Source organism: Mucor velutinosus (genome assembly GCF_035048745.1).
Source record: "Mucor velutinosus strain NIH1002 chromosome Unknown tig00001564, whole genome shotgun sequence".
In the NCBI taxonomy this organism is placed as follows: Eukaryota; Fungi; Mucoromycota; class Mucoromycetes; order Mucorales; family Mucoraceae; genus Mucor; species Mucor velutinosus.
In genome coordinates, this window is record NW_027041906.1 from 3,698,335 (window position 1) to 3,722,454 (window position 24,120).

At 41.0% G+C, this 24,120-nt stretch overlaps 8 protein-coding genes across 8 annotated transcripts; 3 read left to right on the top strand and 5 right to left on the bottom strand.

Annotated features, from left to right (window-relative positions):
* Nucleotides 1–6,169: 6,169 nt before the first annotated feature.
* ATC70_011510 (uncharacterized protein) lies at nt 6,170–7,964 on the bottom strand (the record flags this gene model as incomplete). The annotated part of the gene is made up of 6 exons (XM_064830700.1): nt 6,170–6,828; nt 6,892–7,213; nt 7,270–7,353; nt 7,410–7,481; nt 7,536–7,728; nt 7,783–7,964. The coding sequence occupies 6 exons, from the start codon at nt 7,962–7,964 to the stop codon at nt 6,170–6,172; spliced, it is 1,512 nt and encodes a 503-aa protein (XP_064683202.1).
* A 139-nt stretch (nt 7,965–8,103) lies between these two features.
* ATC70_011511 (uncharacterized protein) lies at nt 8,104–9,470 on the bottom strand (the record flags this gene model as incomplete). The annotated part of the gene is made up of 5 exons (XM_064830701.1): nt 8,104–8,237; nt 8,297–8,552; nt 8,652–8,899; nt 8,976–9,370; nt 9,418–9,470. 5 exons carry the CDS (start codon nt 9,468–9,470, stop codon nt 8,104–8,106), a joined length of 1,086 nt encoding a protein of 361 aa, XP_064683203.1.
* Nucleotides 9,471–9,620: 150 nt separating this feature from the next.
* ATC70_011512 (uncharacterized protein) lies at nt 9,621–10,579 on the bottom strand (the record flags this gene model as incomplete). Its single annotated transcript, XM_064830702.1, has 3 exons — nt 9,621–10,334; nt 10,390–10,430; nt 10,498–10,579. The coding sequence occupies 3 exons, from the start codon at nt 10,577–10,579 to the stop codon at nt 9,621–9,623; spliced, it is 837 nt and encodes a 278-aa protein (XP_064683204.1).
* Nucleotides 10,580–11,075: 496 nt separating this feature from the next.
* ATC70_011513 (uncharacterized protein) lies at nt 11,076–12,626 on the top strand (the record flags this gene model as incomplete). Its single annotated transcript, XM_064830703.1, has 8 exons — nt 11,076–11,172; nt 11,232–11,282; nt 11,342–11,568; nt 11,624–11,728; nt 11,792–11,935; nt 11,994–12,126; nt 12,181–12,299; nt 12,351–12,626. 8 exons carry the CDS (start codon nt 11,076–11,078, stop codon nt 12,624–12,626), a joined length of 1,152 nt encoding a protein of 383 aa, XP_064683205.1.
* Nucleotides 12,627–13,374: 748 nt separating this feature from the next.
* ATC70_011514 (uncharacterized protein) lies at nt 13,375–14,261 on the top strand (the record flags this gene model as incomplete). Its single annotated transcript, XM_064830704.1, has 2 exons — nt 13,375–13,785; nt 13,848–14,261. The coding sequence occupies 2 exons, from the start codon at nt 13,375–13,377 to the stop codon at nt 14,259–14,261; spliced, it is 825 nt and encodes a 274-aa protein (XP_064683206.1).
* Nucleotides 14,262–15,029: 768 nt separating this feature from the next.
* Nucleotides 15,030–16,689, top strand: ATC70_011515 (uncharacterized protein; the record flags this gene model as incomplete). Its single annotated transcript, XM_064830705.1, has 3 exons — nt 15,030–15,359; nt 15,420–16,031; nt 16,084–16,689. The coding sequence occupies 3 exons, from the start codon at nt 15,030–15,032 to the stop codon at nt 16,687–16,689; spliced, it is 1,548 nt and encodes a 515-aa protein (XP_064683207.1).
* Nucleotides 16,690–16,772: 83 nt separating this feature from the next.
* On the bottom strand, nt 16,773–18,299 carry DLD1 (D-lactate ferricytochrome c oxidoreductase; the record flags this gene model as incomplete). Its single annotated transcript, XM_064830706.1, has 4 exons — nt 16,773–16,847; nt 16,902–16,990; nt 17,049–17,822; nt 17,885–18,299. 4 exons carry the CDS (start codon nt 18,297–18,299, stop codon nt 16,773–16,775), a joined length of 1,353 nt encoding a protein of 450 aa, XP_064683208.1.
* A 189-nt stretch (nt 18,300–18,488) lies between these two features.
* On the bottom strand, nt 18,489–23,449 carry ATC70_011517 (uncharacterized protein; the record flags this gene model as incomplete). Its single annotated transcript, XM_064830707.1, has 11 exons — nt 18,489–18,819; nt 18,875–19,525; nt 19,581–19,725; nt 19,781–19,975; nt 20,033–20,612; nt 20,669–21,138; nt 21,194–22,077; nt 22,131–22,930; nt 23,004–23,080; nt 23,140–23,208; nt 23,275–23,449. 11 exons carry the CDS (start codon nt 23,447–23,449, stop codon nt 18,489–18,491), a joined length of 4,377 nt encoding a protein of 1,458 aa, XP_064683209.1.
* Nucleotides 23,450–24,120: the final 671 nt, after the last annotated feature.

The window sequence follows — 24,120 nt, forward strand, 5'->3', positions numbered from 1 at the left end:
CCAATTACATTAAGTTTTCAGACTGAAAGTAATGAGCAATTCGCAAAAATATGAAAACAGGTTTTCTGTGAATAAATCAAAATTTAGCATATACAAATCTCATATAAATAGTTTCCTGTGTTGCATTACATCTTTACGATCATTTTGATCTAATATGTATCATAGGAAAAGTCTTCATTTTTGGGGTGAAAACGCGATTATTTGATTTTCAAAAAATTCCCCTTACTAGTACACATGAAAAAAATGAGAATTTCGATGGATTTGCAACGACCCAAAAAAATTGAGATAAAGCATCAGTAAGTAAAGCGTGGCCAGGAGGAGCCGTTTGGCCCTATTCCAAGCGTCCACAACGCTTTGTAACATGAATTATTTGTGCTTCAAAATGACTAAGTTTGGACAGAATTTGGTCTAAAAATAATGCATACTGTGGAATTTGAGGCTTGATAGACTAAAATTCACGGAAAAAAAAAGAATAAAAAAACAATGAAGTCAACTTGACAAAGGTATGTTTTATTATCAAACTGACAGGTGTAAAGTAAACTGAAGTCTCTCTACTGGCCAGGTAGATGATCCTTCTTATATACTATAACAATGGATAAAAGTTCTATTAATTAGATTAACAAATAAGTCAACTCAGGTCAACTAATGTCTAATCATGCTAAAAGACAACTCCAGCAAGCTAATCATGATTTAGCTCTGTCTGGATGAATAATTAGACTCTCATCCGAAGTACCCTGATCTATCCTTTCCATAAGGATAATTAATATCGATCTAGTAGCATGTATCCGATAGGTACAGTCTTCTTAGTCTATATTAATAGTACATATCTGAGTGTATATCGCTAAGCATACATCTTTAGCATGTATCTGGATATATGGCATGTCTATAGCATATCGTATGCATGTCTATAGCATGTCTCATATATAGTACAAGTCTGTAGTACATAAAGTATCTGTAGCTAGTATCACGGATATAAGCATGTGTCTTATAGCGTGGATCATGAAGTGCACATCTGAAGCAACAAGCTCATATTGCATTAATCTTGGTGCCTATCCAGATATGGTAAACATCCGTAGTCAATGTCGGAATACAAGTATAAGTCTATAGTGCCATCCATGTCCGTGGTGCCATCTATAGCCTATATCTTATATAGTATGAATCTTATAGTACTAGCGTATCTGAAGTCCATATCTTCTCATGATCATAGTATAAATCGATATCGTACATCTAATCCAGTGTACATACAGTTTATATCTAAATCTGGTAACTGGATGAACTGTCGGAATGCAGATCATAGTGGATGTATTCCACACATACTATGTCGTGCTGCCAAAGAAGTAAGTATATTAAAGTTCTGTTTAATGCTCTTGATGTTTTGCGTTGTATAGAACTCAATCACTAAGTAATAGAAGCTTTTATTCTAAGGCTTAAGTCGCTCTTTCTATTTATAATGCGTGATTAAAATAGTAAATTTAAGACTTGGGCGTTAATGATATCATGCAAATTTGAATCCAACATATTTTTGGGATTGAAAGTGATGCTTATGCGATCAGCAGGACGCCTTCGATGATCGCCCATTACAGAAGAGATACCATACTTGGACATAAAACTAGACTTCAAGTCTACTGTTAAGCACAAAGAATAAAAGGATTATTATTTGTAGCTTATAAAAAATGTTCGATATTATAAAAACAAGAAAAGACTTATTTGAATAAGATCAGACACAAAAACTAAAGATTTATTGATGAAGACAAGAGTTATTCTATTTATACTAAGTTGTTGCATACAAGCATGCATCTTAGGCTACATTCACTTTCTCCTCAAGCCACCTTTTACAGTGTAGCAGCATAGATGATGTTTATCGTGTCACATCACATCTATGTTTACAAGTCCAGTCAATTGTGTGTGCACAGGTGCCTCAGGAACTACAATACATTCAATCTCCCCAATGTCAAGATATCGAGATCCACCTACACTACATGAAACATATCGACTTAGGTGGCCTCTCAACAAGCTATACCAACAATCCATAAGGTCCCAGTGGCCTGCTATTTATATACCATCTCAACGTAGTAGTCATTGACCAGGGATCTACCATATTTAAGCAAGCTAGATGCCCTGTAATAAAGAAGCTCTTTGCTTTCGTTTTAGATACAGTTGACAACTGATTATTATCATCGACTTATTATTACGAATTCATCATAAGTTTTGAATGCCAAAGTAGCAATTTATCTTGTACAACGCTTATCACATCTGGTGAACCTCAGTATTTAGATAGTTGAGATGCACTTCAATTATCATAGCTTGTCAATGTTGTTGCACAACACAGACATATCTACCCATCAATAATACCGCGACCTTAATCTCTATAGACAGTTGTAGCCCTTCTGGCACAACAATATTGAACATTTTTTATAAGCTACAAATAATAATCTTTTTATTCCTTGTGCTTAACAGGTTTGTTTTTGTCGATTTTTGTATCGCAGAATATGCAGGTATCATGAATCTCTGTTCGCTCAATTTTGATACAAGATTTCGTTGTCTGATCCCCCAATCGTTCTGACAACGATTCAACCTGTCTCGTATTAGTCATTTTTCTTTAATTATAATGGTCCAACGTTGTTGAGAATAGGCTTTAAGTTTAGTTGTACGGCTAAGCATAATATACTTATTGTAGACTACCATCAAAAGTGTCCTGCTGACTTGATGCGCATCTCTTTCAATTCGATCAATTTGTTGGATTCAGGTTTGCATAACAATACCATTGACGCTCAAGCTATAAAATTACTGTACTCGCGCATTTCAAAAAGAGATACCTCCTGAGCCTTAGAATTAGAATAAAAGCGTCAATCGCGTAGACGCTGAGTTTTGTACAGTGCAGAACATCAGAGACATCAAACCATGCTTTAGTTTCTTCACTATTTCGTTAACAGAACCAAATACGCCTTATTTTCAAGTCAAATTCTGTCCAAATATAGCCATTTTCAAGCTGGAATAACTTATGCCACAATGCGTTTTAAGCGCTTAGTTTAGCACCTAACGATTCATCTTGGCCACGATTTACTTACTGATGCTTTATCTCAAAATTTTTTGGGTCATTGCAAATCGATGAAAATCCTCATTTTTTCATGTGTATTGGTAAAGGAAAAATCTTAAAAATCAAACGATCGTGTTTTTTACCCCAAAAATGAAGACTTTTCCTATAACACATATTAGATCAAATTGATCGCAAAGATGGAACGCAACACTGGAAATACTTTCTATGAGGTTTGATATGCTTGTGGAATACATCCACTATGATCTGCATTCCGACAGTTCATCCAGTTACCAGATTTAGATATAAACTGTATGTACACTGGATTAGATGTACGATATCGATTTATACTATGATCATGAGAAGATATGGACTTCAGATACGCTAGTACTATAAGATTCATACTATATAAGATATAGGCTATAGATGGCACCACGGACATGGATGGCACTATAGACTTATACTTGTATTCCGACATTGACTACGGATGTTTACCATATCTGGATAGGCACCAAGATTAATGCAATATGAGCTTGTTGCTTCAGATGTGCACTTCATGATCCACGCTATAAGACACATGCTTATATCCGTGATACTAGCTACAGATACTTTATGTACTACAGACTTGTACTATATATGAGACATGCTATAGACATGCATACGATATGCTATAGACATGCCATATATCCAGATACATGCTAAAGATGTATGCTTAGCGATATACACTCAGATATGTACTATTAATATAGACTAAGAAGACTGTACCTATCGGATACATGCTACTAGATCGATATTAATTATCCTTATGGAAAGGATAGATCAGGGTACTTCGGATGAGAGTCTAATTATTCATCCAGACAGAGCTAAATCATGATTAGCTTGCTGGAGTTGTCTTTTAGCATGATTAGACATTAGTTGATCTGAGTTGACTTATTTGTCAATCTAATTAATAGAACTTTTATCCATTGTTATAGTATATAAGAAGGATCATCTACCTGGCCAGTAGAGAGACTTCAGTTTACTTTACACCTGTCAGTTTGATAATAAAATATACCTTTATCAAGTTGACTTTACTGTTTTTTTATTCTTTTTTTTCCGTGAATTTTAGTCTATCAAGCCTTAAATTCCACAATGCTAAATCTTGACATATCCACGGAAAACCTATTCTCATATTTTTTCAAATTGCTCATTACTTTCGGTCTGAAAACTGAATGTAATTAACACCATTCGATGCGGCCTTTTTAGTCCTTTAAAGGTATATTAGGAAGTTGGGTATGATAACGAGAGTTTTCATAGTCAAGTTTGACAAAAACGTTCAAAGGATGTCAAATCAAGTCAAGTTTGAACATGAAAACACCCACTGCACAAATTCAAATTAAATTGCCGCAATTACGGCTGCTACGGTACAATACTGAGACTAAATCTACTGGCCGTGACGTCGGATAGTACGTCCTCTCATTCTTCTATATCATCGTTTTTTTTTACCTTTTTCACCTTTTTTTGCAAAGCGCGTTTAGTATGAAACCATGGCTGTTTTGGAAACTGCTTGATTGAGAATAACACTCTAGCTTCTGATAAGACTGCCTTGTACTGTTAAATGACTTGATGTTGCTTCTTCAAAGTGGAATATATAGGTACCATTCGATAACGAGCAGAGAAAGATGTAGAACAAGCATTAATCGAATTTGTTTATTATTAGGTTTCGACAATTGCTTTGCCTGATTGACATAGGTGCTGCTGCCATTACTTCTCTGCTACCTCTGCTGTCTGCTTCTTTGGTTTATCATGTCTGGTGATTGCTTCTTTGGTCTTTGTCTGGTCTCTGGTGTCGTTCATTCTGTGGCTTTTCTATGATGCTGGCGTGGCTGCTGCTGCTAATCTGGTCTTTTTTGGTCTACTGTATTTGGTGCATGATCGTTCCCTGGCCTGCCTCTGGTAATTGCATATTTTTCTCTTGTCTATCTGTGTCTGTGGTAAGTGGTAAGTATCTTCTTTCTTCTGGTCGCAATGATATATAACTTCTTTGAACGTTTGTATTATTGCTTCCTTTCTCATGATAATGCATTCATGATGTTTCCTTTGTGGCACTTTCTTCTTCTTTCGCTGCTGGTTGTGTTGCCTCTGTGGCTTCACATAAAACAACATTAGTCATTATGTTGCATTGCATACTGATAATACCACTGTTGCTTTTGCAGCTGTGCGTGTTTGTGTTGCTTTACATTCGACTATCGTTACCATGCATGTTGCTCATGTGTGCATTTTTATTGCAACAATAACGAGCTGTTCTGAACATCTTTGATGTTGTATTTATAATATACTTTTCTTTGACCCACTCTGTGTGAGTATCTTTTTTTTTTTCTTCGTATATACTGCTATACTCCTCGTATAATAGTAATATGTTTTTTTTTCTTTCTTTTATTATTATTATTATGTTTCTTTGAAGCATACCTTTTTTTACGTTGTGTGGATGTGCCTATCCCTGAAGCTCAACAAGACTTTATCCGAGACTAGGAGGTAGATAGGCTGCCTTCACTTGGTTATCACTACTTACTTTAGTGATGATTGAGGGTCTCAATGCCAGAATTTAGAGCTAGGTGGTGTAAGTAAGGCATGCTCTAGCACCTGAGGGAAGTTTGATGATAGCAGCGGCTATATTGCTATTATAGCGGCGCTTAAAATTTTGCCTCACATCAAAACAGAGGGAAACCCTCGCAAAATTTTTTCTAGATCAGCGGAGTTTTCAAGCGATTTGATTGGCTGAAATTTAGAAGCAGCAAAGAGTAATAAAGGTTGTTGGTTCAATATCAACTTGATTTATATGTGCAAATTTAACGGAAAAATAGAAGCGAAAAACAATATAGAACATTATTGAATCATTGGCTAAAGTACAGAGATGCATAGTCATTGAAAATCGAGCAGTTTCGATCGTTTTTTGTGGAGATAATTCATTGGCATTGCTCTCATGATGGCCGGATTCAGCATGCCATCATCATAGTTAAAAAAATAACAAATATTATGATATTATAATATACGGTATTGCCGTAAAGAATAACATGCGGTACATAATTTATCTTGCTAGCAATGACATCTTCGCTCATAGAGTACGAAATTCACCGTAACTACATGCTTTTTCTTTTATTGGAAGGGATTATTTACATTATGTGATATATAGGTTGACGACTGATTAGTGTTACTAGCTGCAGAATGATGAGTATTAGTATTATTATTAACGTTTGATTGCGGTGGTGAGGGCGATGACATGTTCGTATTTTCAAAGACGGGCGTGATAGGATGAGGTGGAGTGTTGCTATTGTTATTATCGTGTGGTGTGATGGGCGGCATTAACGGTGAGTTTGTAATGGCGGTGTTACTGTCCTCATTCATTGGTAAGTTGAGAAATGAAGTGGCAGGCGTTAAATTGGCTGGAATAGCCGGTAAATGCTGATCTGAGGGCGTCGCTCCCTGACCTTGATTATTGTACTGTTCAGCTACTGGCGGTGCTTCATAGACAGGAGGAGGAGGATCATTGGCGTTATGATAGCTGGTTGAGAACAAGGGAGGATGATCAGCTGCAGCAGAAGAGGATGTTCCACTACCACCAGTGTGTCCAGCTAGTACTGTGTCCATAATACGCTTGCGCTCAGTCTTTAAAGATTCCTTAATCACATTCACCGCTTCATCCAGTCGAACTAATGCACCAGCTGCATAATTCTTGTATTGCTTCACCCAAGTCAACGAATTCTGGGTATTACGATACGCTGTTGCCAACATACCAAAACACTGCGAGGTTTTTGCTTATATTATCGCCAAAATGAGAATCCTTGTCGAGCATTTAACACGTAATCTTCTATGCTTACCTTTCCATGCAATATCGATGTAGTTCAGATTGAGCTGCATTTGCAATAGCGTATTGTTGGTAACCACATCCAGTGTCTGAGGGTAAGGAATTTCAGGCAGTACTGTGCGAGCGATATTCATCAGTCTCTGAATCTCCCAAATTCTCCTCTTGGCTGCCTCCAAATAAGCGACCTGTTCCTCATCAATGATGGGTCCTCCAAATATCTCAAACGGCACATAATTGATGACTGTGTCCAATAACCTAATCACCTTCTTGATGTCGACTAACGCTGTTGAGAGAGATTGCTCAGCTTCACTAAATCTATTTTTATCCCGTTTTGCCTATAATGCAGAGCGGTTAGATGTTTCATCCACGCTCTTGTCTGTGTTGTACTTACCAAGCGCTTTTGCTCCCTGTAGTTGACTAGCTCTGCTTTCAATTGTGGCTCCAATGGAAAATTCGGGTCCTCCAACATAAAAATCTGTAGAGCATTTAGTCAATCAAGCCAAGCAGTAAATCATGGTACTGTACTCGTACCTGCTCCAGCAATGAATCAAACTGATGCCTTGTATCCTCAAAATGGCTCTTTTGTTGCACAAGCTCTTCTTCCTAAGATGTAAGAATGAGCAAACAAACAATGCGGCCCAACAGTGTTCAACCTACTCTTGTGAGAGCACCTTCATAGCTTGTTTGTAGTTCATCTAATTCTCGTTTGGACCGTTGTTCGTTCTCGAATGCAAGCTGATATTTAGCCTCTTCCTTGGCTGTACGTTCTTTCTTTTTGCCAGATAAAGTTGCAGCTGCTGATCGAAACGACAAATGCCGCATCCTACGCACATCTCGGTACTCTTTTTTACTACAAGCCATGTTGAGTGATCAATTCCCGCGTGGCATAGCCAAACAAACTTACGAGTATTCTTCCAAAGAGTTTATCTCTGCCTTTTTCGACTGAATGGCTCTCTCAAAATCTTGTCTGATCAGCTTGGCATCATCCAATGCATTTTGTATATTAGATTCGCTATCCAGTTCTGCCTTTAACTTTCTGTAATACGAAGCCTGATCTTGTATGCATTGCACAAGATTGGAGGACATTTTAGGGCAAGTGATTTGTGGAGATTGACGAAAGAAAGAGAAAGAGACATCCCAACAACGAAAAAAATTTATAAATAGCCTCGAAATGACAAAATTACATGCTGCATTCATTTTCCGATGCACTCGAATATATCAGCATTCATTGCCTTGGTGATAGTGCTGCTAGTCCAGGAAGCGATTTGCCTTCCAGCGATTCCAGAAAAGCGTTTCCTTCAGTAGAAACATGCGATAATTTACCTTGATAAGACCATTTTGCAACCAAAGCGGTGGTATCTAATCGACATTTAGAACATGCATGAAATATATGTGACACAACAGTCAACACAATGTACCTTTGCCGCACACCACACTCATTGCGCCATTTTCTGTAGTAGCTTTGCCAATAGCCTCTAATAGATGTTTTGTACCAGTCGAGAAGTTTTCTTGGTATTCATATACACCTGGAGTACCATTCCAAAGGATAGTTTGATGCTCCATGATCTTTTGCTCAGACAATGCTGATGATGCTGGTCCACAGTCCAAACCCAGCATCCCATCCAGTGGATCTTGATCTCCTTGCTGCTGTGCATCAACAGTGGCCAAAGCAATCTATGCAGGCGCAGGGTTAAAATCCGAAGCAGTAACAAAATCAACAGGAAACCCCATCTCGACATGCTTCTCTGAGGCCATATCCATAATTTGACGTACCACATCTTGCTCTTTTTCGTCCCCTATGTTCAAGGAAGGCCATGACAAAGCACCGCAGATGATCATTGTGTTTACCTTGCTCAGTAAATGCAATATCAGCTTGTACTTTGTCAAGAGCTTTGCGCCACCCAAGATGGCTAAAAAGGACTTGTTGCTGCTGTTGCTGCAATTCTGATCCAAAAGCTTGGCAAATACCTCGAGTTCTTGTTGTAGCAGCAATCCTGCTGCCTTATAGGGTAAATTGACACCTGTGATAGAGGCGTGAGAGCGATGCATTGGTGCTCAGTGCATCGTTGACGTAGAAATCTGCCAGTCGAGAGAGACTTGCTCGAAATTTCTTGCTGGCGTTCTTGCTTGTGCTCTTGCGCTGACCCTGTTCATCTTTAGGCAGAAGACCCTCTTCCTCTGAATGAAATCGCAAATTCTCCAAGAGAATGACATCGCCTTCATCGCAGGATCGACAGGCTTCTTCAATATCTGGACCTACACAGTCGTTGAGGAAGCGTACTCTACGATTTGGAATTAGCGTCTGCAGTTCAGCAGCAACCGGTGCTAACGAGTATTTTGACTCGACTTTGCCGTAAAGTCGCTTGAGATGTGAGATGATAATGACGGCATGCGCTTTCTGCTGAAATATATAGTCGATGGTCGGTAGTATCCTTCGAATGCGCGCTGTGTCCGTTACAATGCCATCTTTGATAAGCACATTGAAATCAACCCTGAACGGTTAGTTTTAGTCACGCATGTTTGATTCTCTAAACCTAACATGCTTGCCTCAATAGCACTTTTTTGCCGGTCAAGGACAAGTCTTGTATGCATAGTTTATTATTAAGCAAGCTTTGCGGCATAGAATAAGAATAAGAGGGAATTATATACTAATTGACAGACAAGAGTATGATGCACAACCTTTGCTGTTCGAGTAATTTATATGTACTGTAAGGATTTGTTTGTTTGAATACACCTTGCTTTCTAAAAGCCTTTCTGACTTGATGGTGCTGTCTTTTTCTTCTTGCGGGAAGAACCCTTGGCTTTTTTCGGTTTACTATGATTTGCTTTATCGAATATGTCGTAATTGGTATCATCATCCGCAGATCTCACTCTCTTGCGAGGCAGCAGTAACTCTATTTTTTCTTGCTGCCGCCCTTCCCTCTCTATCATTGCTTGTTGGGCTTCTAATCTCTTTTTCTGATTTGCTTCTGCTTTGGCTCTTCTGGCAGCCGCTTGTTCCGAATTGGCTTTCAAATCTCGAGGGCTTTTGACAAGTGTTCCTGTCCATTTAGGATCGGACGCAATCTTATCATAACGACCTGCTTTCTCAGATGTCTTGATCTCGACTTGATGATGGGGATGCTTGGCTGAATGATGGAGCTCCTGATCTATATTAGGGCGTGCTGTGACGGGAGGAGCATGTTGCGCATTTGCTATTGTGCTTGTTTGAGGCTTATACTTCTGGATGACAGCTTCCAATGTTCTTGCTTTGATCTCTTGTGGCGTGTAAGAGTTATTGATAGGCGACTTGTTTTCAGCTGCTCTCTTCTGCGCCAGCACATCTGTGCTCAAGTGTCTTACATACTCTTGAATAGTGATGCCCAAGCAGTAGAGGGCTGATAAATCCATTTTTGGGAAAGTAGGCTGTAAAGCTGACATTTCGCTTGCTCTCAAATTGATGGCTTCTAACAGTTTCTATCGAGATCGCATCAGTCAATATCGAGTGCTATATGAATCTACATCCACTCACAATAAAGGCAAACTTTTCTGGGTCGTTCTCATCAAAGATAGCTAGAAACAATAAACAGCTTGTCAACTTCTGGACCCTGATTCTTGAATATCTAAAAGCAAATTTTACCTCTGTAATCCACACGGCCTTGTGGAAACTCGATGTGACTCAAGAGAAAGTGGGGATCATTAGTCCTTCTGGTATTGACCATGATGTTCAAGACAGAGATGATCAAAAAAAAAAAAAAAAAAAAAAAAAAAAAAAGCGTTTGAAATGTTCCTTGAAAAAAAAGTTTTATGACCCTTTTTCGCAGTTGAGACAATACACTTTACCTATCCAATCATCATCCCCACATCGATGTGCTTGATTCAGTTCAATCATGGATCATTTGCAACATTTGACACTCACTCTACAGAGCTCATACGATGCTCGCTCATAGCAAAACTTGTGGATATTGCAATGCCATCTGCATGTTCTTTTCTTTGGCTGAATACATGTCATTCGAGCTCTCTACGTCATGTAAAGCGAATTACATGCTGTTTACAGAGAAGTTATTCAAATCCCGTGAGAGTAACTTGCAACTTGAAGAGAAGAATACTGTTTTCTTTCGTAATCTATTACAAAACACAAAACGCGTTATGTCTCATCAAAGTGGTATCCAAGGTACTTGATATGAACTTGTCTGTCCTCCCGAATGTCCTGTCTAAATGTACATCAACATAGTGTCTGAGGACCTCTCCAAGGTGTTTGCTGATGCTGTCTCTAACGGAAACGTCCGTATTCTCCGTGTATCTATTGAGCATGGTAAGTTCCTGTCAGGCCTAGCTATTGCAGGCTGCTAAATGCTAGATAAAACCATGTAGAATCTTTGATTCCAAACGGCACTTCTCCTGTCCAAGGTGATTTCGAGTCTGGTAAAATGATATCACTCTTATATTTCCAAAACGATCACTCAACAGCGTCATTCACCCAGATTACAAGCAGCATATCGAAGAATATCTCGAGTCTACTACACCATCCTACATCTTTGTTCGCTTTGACGAAAAGAATGCTTCTGGAGAATACAAATGGCTGTTCCTCTGTTACGTTCCCGATAATGCCAAAGTCCGTGATAAGATGTTGTATGCTTCAACTAGAGCTACATTGACCAAGGAGCTTGGGGATTACAGATTTTCAGATAGCATCTATGGTACCGATAAGGTGAGTTATTGAGTCAATGCAATGCAGCATGCTAACATGCTTTCTTTTGTGTTAGGCGGAGTTTACCTGGGATGGATACAAGAAGCATCTTGCTCACAAGAATGCAGAGGCTCCACTGACAAGACGTGAGCAAGAGCTAGTGGAAATCAAAGCTGCTGAGGTAAGTCTTCAAGGGGAAAAAAAAGGGGGGCTATGAGCACATCACTGAAGGATAGCAAATCAGGCTGCCACAGTGTCTGATTATCAAGGTACTGCCACTCGAAAGAGCTATGCGCCTGGAGTTGCATTTCCTCTGACAGAAAAGGCCGTTCAAGCACTTTCAGAGTTGAAAAAGACTGACGATAGATCATACAATTTTGTTTCTTTGGTAAGCCTTATTTGGAATGTGTAAATGGTGCGTAGATTGCTAATTTATACTTGATCAGCATTTGGATAATGAAAAGATTGACTTGGATAGTGCAACACAAGTTTCCATTGACGAGCTGAGCAAGACAATTAGTGCAACTGCCCCAAGATTTACTTTTTATATCTATCAACATGGATCTAGTGAATCACTCGGTAAGACAAAAGCTGTTACATTTGAGTCTTGGTTGCTCACATGTACATGATTAGTTTTCATTTATACATGCCCTTCAAGCTCCAAGATCAGGGAGCGCATGCTGTATTCATCTTCCAAAGCCAATGTCATTACAGCTGCTGAACATGAGGCTTCTATCGAAATAGCCAAGAAGGTAAGTGGGCCGATTAGATACAGCATGTCGTTCTCTAATCAGTAGTTGTAGTTTGAAACCAGCGACTTGTCTGATTTAACTGGCGAGTATTTTGATGAAGAACTTGCTCAGCAACAACAACATCAACAACTACAAAGCGCCGGCAACTCTAATGTGAGTTCTCCTACTGGTAGTATGGTGGGTGATCGTATTCAAATGTTGGGCGGTACAAAGCAAGGCTTCAAGAGACCCGTTGCACCTGGCAGAAGAAGACCCGCCACCGCCAGCTCTTCTCTCCATTCCTCCTCCACCTCCACCAGCACTACAAATACAACCTCTTCTTTCTAGGTAGATTTCAAATAAATATTCATTATATAGCTTGCGATAACAAGTACACTGATTGAATTGCTGTGGATGTAATGTTAATGCCAATCAAATGGTCAGGTCATTATGTAAGCATATCTCAACACACGATGATCTGGCAGATGATACCACATTTTTGGAGAATGCAATTCAAACCAATGCTGTAATTCGTAAATGATACTATGTACGGATTTTTACAATCAATAAACACAAGTAGATCGGATTCTTTATGGAGCGCCGGTTTCTAGTATAACCTCACTCAGCACTACTACATGGCCCATCAAGAAGCCGAGAGAAAGCCAGACTTGTGTTGGAAAGTCCCTTGAGATGTGCATTAGGACTTGAAACTAGAGCAAGACGTGGATGGAAAAAATAAACCAGTGACCCAACCAGAATCCTTAGTATGAACACGCGCAAAAAATATCAGATCGACATATGCTTAATTTGGGCCTTTAGATTGGGTGCCTGATGCTTTTTTTTTTTTGATTGTTTAGCTAAGCCTTTAAGAAGTAATTAAAATTTCAAATGATTTCAAGGGAAAAAGAATGTGGACACACGCACACACACAGAATACAAAACATATATACTCACATCATAGCGTCGCAACATTTCTCGTAGCATCTGTACATCCCTTAGCATTCTCTCTTTCTTTCACTCTTTCTACCTCTTTTTCACTCTTCCAACATCCTCAAGAAAGGCTCTATTTTCCATATTTATACATTTATCGAATTGAATGCCGCCTAAACCAACCATTGCAACAACTACAGAAACAACAACAACTTTAGACATTGCAAACTATCCAGTCGACTCACTCGTTGATATCGTGGCAAACTTGCTCGATTCCATCATTGAGACAAACGACAAGCTCATCAGCAACAACTCAACAACCACAGTGACGCATTTTCATTCACGGACAATACCCAACATTGCTGTCTATCCATATCTTGCTCGCATTCTCAAGTTTGCTCCATTCTCGAATGAAGTGTTGCTGTGTCTGCTTGTGTATTTTGATAGAATCGCCAAGCTGAAGAAGACGAGATACGCAGTGAATTCGTTTACTGTCCATAGATTATTGATTACAAGCATTGTCGTAGCATCCAAGTTTACATCTGATGTGTTTTATCCAAATTCTAGATATGCCAAAGTGAGTTGTTGTTTTTTTTTTACTGCTGTAATAGCACATTTGACTCAATAGCAATACTCTAGGTCGGCGGTATTCCGTTATGCGAACTAAATCAACTAGAGCTAGAGTTTTTGTTCTTATGCAACTTTGACTTGCATGTCAAGCTGGAGGACATGCAGGCCTATGGAGATCAGCTATTAAGACACGCGCTCATGAACCACAACCAATGCACGTTGTCGTCAATTACATCACTATCCGTAGCATCACCACCGTTATCGCCACCAAATACTGATTCGCCTGCTCCATCACCCACTCTAAAAAGAAAGAGAGATCACGATGATACGGATGAGGATCATGGCGATAAAGAGCGAATGAAACGATCTGAGTGTTTATTAGATCAAGCCATTGTACCATCCAACATGTATAAAAAGTTTCAAAGCAAGATAAATCACTATCATTTAGATGCCATCTTATCTAACTATACCCATGATTGTTGAAATAAAAAAAGCTGTATTATCCATTCCATTTCATCGCATGTAGGCTTGCAGGTAACACAGCTTGTAATGCAATCCGTATTCTGGAAGAAAAAGAAGGGTGATCCAAGCTCTTTTTTTTTTCACTTTCTGGTTGATCACTTTACTGACCAAGTATTTCTACTTAACACCTTCTCTGTTGACTTTTATATACCAAATCTACCATTGCCATCCATACGAACAGAAAAAATGACCCAAATTAAGCAATAATAAAGTTATGGTACAATGTTGCACCAGTAAATCATTCATCTTATGTGTCACTGCAAAGAACAAATGGCAGCTTATAAGCGATTTTCTATGGTCCACGTTGTCATTTGTATTGTTATTCAGCAAGGACAGAAAGAGAGAAAGAGAGAGAGAGAGAGAGAGAGAGAGAGAGAGAGAGAGAGAGAAAAGCATCCGGGAACTAAATTACCGTGGTAACGGGAGGGGAGAATAGATGATCTATCGATTGGCATTGATAGTAAACAAAAACATACTTGAGAGAGATATCCCTGCACAAGAAACTAATCAAAAGCACAAGCATCGTAATGAGAGGCCCCTAGCAAGCACGTACACGCTGACAATAAGTAAATGTTGGCACGAGTGAGGATAAAAGAAATTCCATTTCAAAAGCTTCTATACATTAACATTTTGTTGAAACAATGACCAGCAAAGATATTAAGTGTATTCAGTCATATATTAGGCATGCTCCAAGAGATCGCTTTCAATTTTAATCCTTTCTTACTCGACATGAAATCAAGAGAGAGGCACTCCCTTGAATTGCCCATCGGCAGCAATACCCCAATCCATCATCATGAGGACACTATGCAACATTGGGAAAAATGGCAATATTTAGTGCCCCGTTGGAGTAGCCCTGAACTATCCTCAATCGTATCTACCACGGCAACTGCATCCGTTGTTTCCCAGCAAGACAAGCATTGTGAATGGGATGATGAACATGATGAGGAAAAGACAATCGGGGATACGGATCATGACCATCACATGAACGAAGTTGAGAAAAAGGCACTGATTTCATTGTGCAAATCGCTGATGCTGTATGGAGCCCCATGCCATCGCATAGTAAGTGTATTCGCGTTGCTTTTATCTTTGCTTCACTCATCGTCTTTGTCTTCACACTAGGAAGAAGCACTAGAGCATGTATCAAAAGCACTATCACTGCACGCCACCTTCATCTTTATACCCGGCATCATGATGATGACATTTTACAACACACCCATCGATGAGTCAACCACCACAACGCCATTGTTTCCATGGCAACAATGCTACTGCCACTCTCAAACCATCCTTGTGCAGTGCCCTCAGGGCTTTGATATGGGAAAGCTGACCAAAGTCAATCGGATCATTCAACGCATGTGTTTAAAGCAAGAGGAAGAACATCATATGTCTGTGGTACAGAGCATCCAGTCATTACAAGAAATCTTTCAAGCTAAACCAACCTGGAATGCCTGGATAACCCTGCTATCATACACACTCAGCAGCTTATTTACATCGCTCATCATGTTTCATGGGACACTCATAGATACGGCACTCAGTGGTGCTCTTGGGCTGCTCGTCGGTTTATTGATTCTACTATCCGAACGATACACAGCGTACTGCAATATATTTGAGATCTCGACAACAGTATTGATTGCGTTTATCGCAAAGGCATTGGATCAATGGATATGCTTTACGGGTGTTGTGTTGTCAGCTACTTCCATTTTGATACCAGGATATACGTTAACCATGTCCATCGTACGTGTCTCATCAAACCTTGACCCTCTAATTATCTGACACTAATGAATAGATGGAGCTATCCGCACGCCATGTCATTACTGGCACTGTCCGATTTGTATATGCCATGATCTATGCACTGTTTATAGGCTACGGGTTGGAGATTGGAACCAGTTTGTACGAAGCAGTAGATGCACATTCTTCGCCATCTGTGTTTGATGTATGCAAGGGCCATGCACCATCCTGGCTTCATATCTGCTTATTTCCTTTGATGGCAATCAGCATGTCTATCAATCTAGGGGCGACCATGCGACAATGGCCTTCCATGGTATGCTGCTCTGCGATTGGATTTGGTGTATCTGTGCTATCGAGTAAAGTCATCGCCAATTTTCAGATTGTGGGCACCATAAGTGCTTTCTCGGTTGGTTTATTTGGAAACTTTTACTTTAAATTGACAGGTGATCTTGCGCTAGTGCCTCTATCATGTGGTATTGCATCGCTAGTACCAGGAAGTATTGGAATTCAGGGCGCTTATTTCTTGATCCGCCAAGATGATCAAGGAATCTCGTTTGCTACACAAATGGTAGTGGCTTCCCTGGGTATTGCAGTCGGCTTGTTTGCAGCTACGTTGGCTGTATCCGCTAGTGAGCGAAAAAGAGCTGCGTATTTGTCATATTAATTTATTTATTTACAAGTATGGTTTTTGAAAGAAAAAGGGTAAAATGTCTATTGTATTTCTAAATGCTTCATGTATGTATTGCTTCAATCCTCCTGATTTGCCATCTTCTTCTTTTTTCTGATATGTGTCTTTGCTCCAAACTGTCTATCGTGCAATTGCTGTCCAAATGACATTAGCAACAGTGTTCAATAAAAATGTCCCTTTCAACATACCATGCTGGCTTCTCGCTTGGCTGCCGTCACTTTGGATAACTCTTCCAAGATTTCGTTTTCATTCACTTCATATTTCTCCATCTTTTTGTCTAAACAATATCCGTCAGAACCGCGCTTCAAGGTTCGATCACATCACGTTCAACTTACTGATGCGCTCCTCGATATTTTGAATCAGCTGAATGTCCTTTTCAGCTACAATTGAAATAGCTTTACCATCTCTGCCAGCACGAGCAGTACGACCTACACGATGAATGTAATCCGTAGGATCACGAGGGATATCGTAATTCAAGACACACTCCACGGAAGGAATATCCAAACCACGAGAGCCAACATCAGTAGAAATAAGGATCTTGATCACTTCTGCTCTGAATTTACCAAGAGAATCCAAACGCTGCTGCTGCGACATTTCAGAGTGAAGAGCTGTACAGCGAATACCCAATTCCTTCAGCATGATGGTCATCAGTTCAGCAGTTGAACATCGTCCGCAAAAGATAATAATCGATTTTTCCTTCAAATCGTCCGTACGCAGTAAATGAGCCAAGTAGACCATTCTGACCTGAGATGGCACAAAGACGTAGTATTGGTCCAACGTGTTAACGGTGGATGTCGACATATCACACATGTGAACAAAGGGTTGCTTCTTGGGATCTTCCTCTGCGTCACGCAATGCCAAGATGGATTCAGTCATGGTGGCTGTGAAGAGCAGTGTTTGTCTTTGTTTAGGCAATAAGGGCAAGATCACCTCCAATTCAGGCACAAATGTTGGTGTAAACATACGATCTGCTTCATCCATCACCAAAAATTTACAACGCCTCAAATCGACAGCACCTGAGCTACTTCTAATGTGATCACGAAGACGGCCTGGTGTCGCAATGATAACATGAGGCCGCTTTGCAAGTTCCAATGCTTGTGTCATCATATCTAGCATCATTACAGAAACCAAGTTAGACTACACTGTATGCCTATAGCACTATCCAACATACCCATTCCTCCTACTACGACGCACTCCTTGACACCCATTCCTTTACCAAGCACTCGAAATTGCTCAGCAATCTGAAATGCAAGTTCTCTGGTAGGAGTCAGTACCAACGCAAAGACACCGTAAGGATCTTCAGATAGCTTTTGCAAGATGGGGAGAGCAAAGGCAGCTGTCTTACCAGAACCTGTCTTGGCACCACCAATGACATCCTTTCCAGCTAGAATGGGAGGTATACAAGCTCTTTGGATCTCTGTGGGTTCCTTGATGGACATGGATTTCAATGTGTCGCTGAGCCATGCTTCAACACCAATGTCGATGAAACTGGATCCTTCGGGCGCAACTGTCTGCTTCTTCTTTTCAGTTGCCTTCTTTTGTGATGCAGCCACTCTGCTAAGTGTTCTACTGGGTACGGCTGCCATGAATGTCAAACTGTAGTGTGAAATGGAGAAGAAAAAAGCAGATGCTAGAAAAATTCCAACACTGAAAAAAATAGAAATGTCACGCAAAAAGGTCACATCCCCAAGGTCACAATCCAACGGGACCTGTCAATCCAATCAGTCGGATCGAGTATTGGACAGGTTACTGTTCTGCACACTGATCCATTTTATTTATTTAGACTTTTTCTGATAAGTGCCTATGGGAAATGATCTCAATTGACGTTTCACATCATCGCAATGAAGCCCATCGTAATCAGCATCTGGTGCACGGCACTGAAGTCTTGTATCCATCAGCCAGTTTGTATATTCGTTTTCCAATAGCTGGGCATCCACTTCATTGACAAGTTGGAACAAAACTAAGGTATCATGACGAAGCATGGCCAAGCGCTCTCTGCTGAATAAAAGCTCGATAGCAAATTGATGGTGATGAGAGCTGTACCAGCGGTGAGGATGTGCCCCTAATGTACGGTTGCCTGATTTAGATTCAAGGAATGATCGGAAGCTACCATGCAAGTTAGTCAGATGTTCGTTGCTGCTTCCATTCTACTACTCATTACCTTTCTGAATGCCCGTAAGCAGGCTCATATTCAACATTCAACAATCCTTCATTGATGTCGCGCAGATACACGGCGCGAGATACAACTTGTGGGCTTTGTTCCGATGATGACTTGGGCACTACCGACTGCTGCCGTGAACCAGCACGAAGCCAACTAAACATAAACCATAGCAAGATGACAACGGCAATGCCCACCTTGACAGCAAATGGCACAACTTCAGCCAAATCTTGAATCATGGTCACCCATTTCTTCAGTTCACCGTACCATCCACCAGCAGAGGGCTCTTCCTTGTTGACCTTTTCTGTCAACTCGGATGCGTCCTTGGCAGTGAGTCGTTTGATGGTGCCCATACGCTTCAGTGACACTTGATCCGCCTTTTCCTTACTACCGCTTCTCTTTCTATGCGTATGCTTGCTAGCCTCTTGCTTGACAATCGGCATAAACACGCTCAGGTTTTCAGCCATGCCCTTTGAGGCAGCCTTACTGACCATGCCCTTGACTAGAATGTTCTTTAAGAATTTGACGCCAGTGTGGCAAGCGAGTTTACAATGATCGTGGGTCACCCAAGTGATACAGTATTTGACATAGGGCACAAATGCGTCGGCATAAGGCAGTTGAGCAGTCTTTGTAGATGTCAAAACGACGTAGCGTCTGGATGTATGGTTATGTCAATACGTTTTCTTTGGGAGACCACTGCAATACTCACAAATAATCATCCTTCTTTTCGATCACTTGCTTTTCCACGACCTCAGCTTCCTTTAACTTGACCATGGCATTATTGACAGGTATAATGTACTTGAGTGTACGCTCCTTTTTATCGTCGACAGTTTGCCATGGTGTCATGGTAAGATCTATTCTACAGGCATGAGCCATGTGTGTATTTTCAAGCTGGGCACTTTTTGTTACCTTTGCTCTTGTTCTCCACCGTCTTCTTCTCCCAGATATCAATAGCATGAGGGTTCTCCTCTGCGAACATGATGTAAAACAAATGCTTTGCTGATATGGGTACTTCAATTTCTGCTTCCAGTTTATCCAGGTGGTTATCACATCCACAGCTCACAGGTCCAGATGGGTGGCTGAAATCATTTGGCACAGCATGAGCTATTATACTTATGTTAGACTTTTGCCTGGAATCTGATAAACAGCACATGTACTTACGATCGTTGACTTTGGGAGCCTCAGGTACCTCTGTTGCAGTAACGTCCTTCAGAGTGGTGCTGTCTGCTAGCTTGGAGGGAACGTTCACCATGGATGAAGCAGAGGAAGCCAAGCTAGAGCTTGGTACGGGCACAGGAGGAATGTCGCTCTCTTCTGATTGTAGGGTAGCTTTGGATCGCTTGTTTCTAAGTAGACCGCGTGATTCTTCTTGAATTCCCTTTCTGGCATCCAGGAAACCACTTCCACCAGCGACAGTGGCGGCCATCATGGCTGCTGCTAATGCTCCAGATTTAGGCTGGACGGGAGCAGAGTACTTGCGAGGTGTCTTTGGTGTCTTCTTTTTAGGGTCACTGGATCGACTGGGTAGAGGTGAGACATTGGGATCCAGGAGTGTGCTGCTAGCAGAGGAGAGGGAGTTGAGCGATACAGTAGACGAGTTGTTGCTAGTGATGTCAGATGTAGAACGAATTGGATCAGTGGCTGATTTGATGATGGTTCTGACTTGATTTGTGCCTTTGCTCTTGTTGACTACTGCTGACAGACTATGGATGACATCGTAGATTGTTTGAAGAGGTTCAGGCTGTGTGCATAGGGGGTGAATACCATACCTAGTACCGTACGCAATAGTCAGCTTACCTCTGCGCTTTTAGAATTTGACACTGCAAACTTGAGCTTTTCTGCAACCACTTCAATATCATCCATCAATGTCGTGAATATCAAGGGGCTTTGAGCATCGTTTGTGCCTGAACTACTGACTAAATCAATTGCTAGTGCTAGATTTGAGCTGGTGCCAATATTAGCAACAGAAGGATCACGAATCAAACGAATCGTCTTGATATCACATAATCGAATAGCCACTGTATTCACGCAGTTCATAAGCACACAGCTGTAGAACCAAAATGTTTCTTGGGTGATGAAACCACGGCCAGTGTAAGAATAACCATACGAAGACGAGGGCTCTTTGATGGTGCTAGGAAGCTGACTGTTGAATTCTTGTTCCAATGAATCGACGGGATTGTTGGCAACTGTTGGTGAGGCGGGTGTTTCCACATCCTTGGACTCGTTGGTGTCATGCAAAGGCTTCTTTTTCAATAAACCAATGAAGGCTATCAAATAACACTCATTAGCTACGTTGGCAGACTTGATACTAGGTGTACTTACTGGTCAACACAACTTCAGACGGACCAACACCACCAAACAAATGTCTCAGTTCTCTGTTGCGAGCATCTAAATCAGACGGATAGCCTGATAACTCCACCTTGGGGACGTTGGAATCATCTACTCGTGTGGGCCAAATGATCTGATGTCCCTCTGCATCTGTTACTGCTGGTACATTAGGCGAACCAGGAGTAGGCGGTAATTCGCTGGTAATATCATCTGTGCTGCCACCTTGGAACATGCTAGGCACCAAAGCCCATGGAATACCCCATGACGAGCTTGTACCAGTTGCACCGGTGTTCACTGCACTGTTGCCGTTCGTTCCATTCGTATTCTGATTCGCCTCATCTGACTCAGTCAACGCTGCATCCAAGGATAAAGCGGCTGCAGAAAAAGATTGTGTGGCAGGAGATGAAGGAGTTGATGTGGGCAAAGTCGGTGAGGTGTTCAGTGAGGCACGCGAGGCTTCCCATACCAACAAAGGAGTGAGAGAGGTAGACTGACTTAATGATTGTTGGTCGTTCTCCGGAGTAGTAGACAGCATGACAATGGAAGGCTTTTGAAATGCCTGTTGCTGTTCTGATGAACCTTCCAATCCAGTGTCGATCAAGGAACTATGGGTCGAGACGGCAGGCAATTCGTTTAGCATGGTGGTAGGCTTTGCTTTGGCAGTCAAGGCAGCTGAATTGGCCTTGGGAGGTGAGTTGTTCAATAGTGTTGCATCTGTATCCGTGGCCGACGAAGCATTGATGGCAGTAGTTGTAGTAGAAGTTCCGCTTTTATAATCCAGTTGTTCAGTTTGCAGCATGAGTCGCTTTGATTTTTCAAATGCGCCCATCCACTCACGCATGTCCTCTTCCGTCTCAGCCTGCAGAATGAAGGGCGGCCTATCAACGTATGAATGAGGCATATCCTATATATAGATGCACATGCTACTTACTGGTGAGCACACATGACCTCAAAGCAGTATCGTCGATCCACATCATTCAAAGGCTTGATGTCACACAGCAAGACCGAAACACGCTCCCCCATGGTGATTGTTCCCTTCAGTCTGTTGGAGGCATTCACATTGCACGAGCCAAAGCATCCATCATACAAAAAGAACCACTTTCGATTCCAATAATTTCGTGCGCCTCTTGCGAATAAATAGCCCCATTTATGGCTCGGCTGATTGGCGCTGTTGATGACGGACGAGTAATCCAGCGAGTGTCTGCTGTTGGCTTGCTGGTTTGCATTGATGTTGTACTTTTCCAAGTCTCGGGCAGGACGCACGACGTTCAAGAACTTTGTTTCCAGCGTAATGCGAGACGACTGCAGCTGATCCAGTTGGTAGTTGCACGTATCTTTGTCATCCAGCAGCCACTGCTTCCAGGAAATCAACTTGGATTGCAACTTTGACCAAGAATCAGAACCTCCTTCAAAGTCTTTGAGATGAAACGAGGACGCCAACGCAAATCGCTCCACAAGGAAATGCTCCAACAGAGATCGGAAATGCAAAATACGTACAACATGCTGCCCAGACATACGCACATAAGATTTTCTTGCTTCGTACAACCTGAATGCTTCCTCTCTTACTGCCGAGGCTTCTTTGGTTTTGCTCTGTGCTGTGTATTTGTACAGTTGTGCATCGTATCGTTCCAATGTCTTTTCGTGCTGCTTTCTAAAGTCTTTAAAATCTTTCAAGTGTGTCTTGACAAAGAGCTGAAGGGGCTGAATAAAGCTGTCCTCGAGGTCAGACACCTATACGAATACAAAGAAGCTTAGCCCCATCTCCTCCCATTCATTATGCGCCATGCAAATATTTATACTATACCAATTTTGTTTTGAAAGCTAAACCCGTTTGCAAAGCATCTGAAAAGCTCTTGATTACAGCGCCAGTAAAGTTAGGGTCTAGATTGAGTATGTGAGTGAATGAGTGGCAAGCGCGCAAGCCTCTATCAAGTTTATACCTATCATGGAGTCATCAATACCGACCGGAATAACTTTTTTACATAATGTGTTGGTTTCCAAGTTGAATTCTGAGGGGATTTATGATTATTACATAGTCCATATCGTATCAAACGCTCCCTCTTTCCCCAACTTACTATTCAGTTGACCCACATAGAGTTTCATATACTTTGACAACGACTCTAACCATTTTTCCAGCAAATCCAATTGGTCGTCGAAATGAAGGGTTGTGGACCGGTAAACTGGAGAATCAGTGATGGCATCATGTAGAGTCAACAGCGTTGACTGTGGATTATCTACTGGAAGTTGCATGTAGTGCTATATCAAGCTTAACTTTTAGTTAATAAACGAGAAAATAAAGGGAGAGAGAGAGAGAGAGAGAGAGAGAGAGAGAGAAAGAAAGGGAGTGGGAAATCACCTAGCCTGCTGGGCATGATATTTATATCAAATGTCTTTGAAACCCCTACACTTACTTCGCAATGTATCATCATGGCAAAGCACTTTGAACTCGTACAAACCACCCTAACAAGCACCAAAGGACATACATGCTCTGCTCTCATTATCTAGCTCAAATTCCTGTTTGGGCTGTCAGAAGAGGCATCTTTTTCGTCGGTTTCTTGTAACATCCTGCTTTTGAATGACAGGTGCAACTTTTGTTTTACCGAAGATCCAAGACAAGAATCGCATGAAATGTATAGCCAGAGGAGTGTGAGTGTATCCACGGTTACAAATCTGTGCCACCGCTCCGGGATTTTGGGTTGCTCGCTGAATACAGGTGATGCGTTCATACTTTCCATGCCTACTTTGGTCTATAGGATATGTGGTATCTTCAAACAGCTTAAATGTATTGTTTAGAGTTCAAATCCAAATGATCAATGTATGCTTTAAAAATCAGGCACAAGTTTTGATATAGTATCCATCAATCAGCGCTGAATTTTAGCAAGATGAAATGCAAATGGCACTCTATCAAACACGTCCATGTA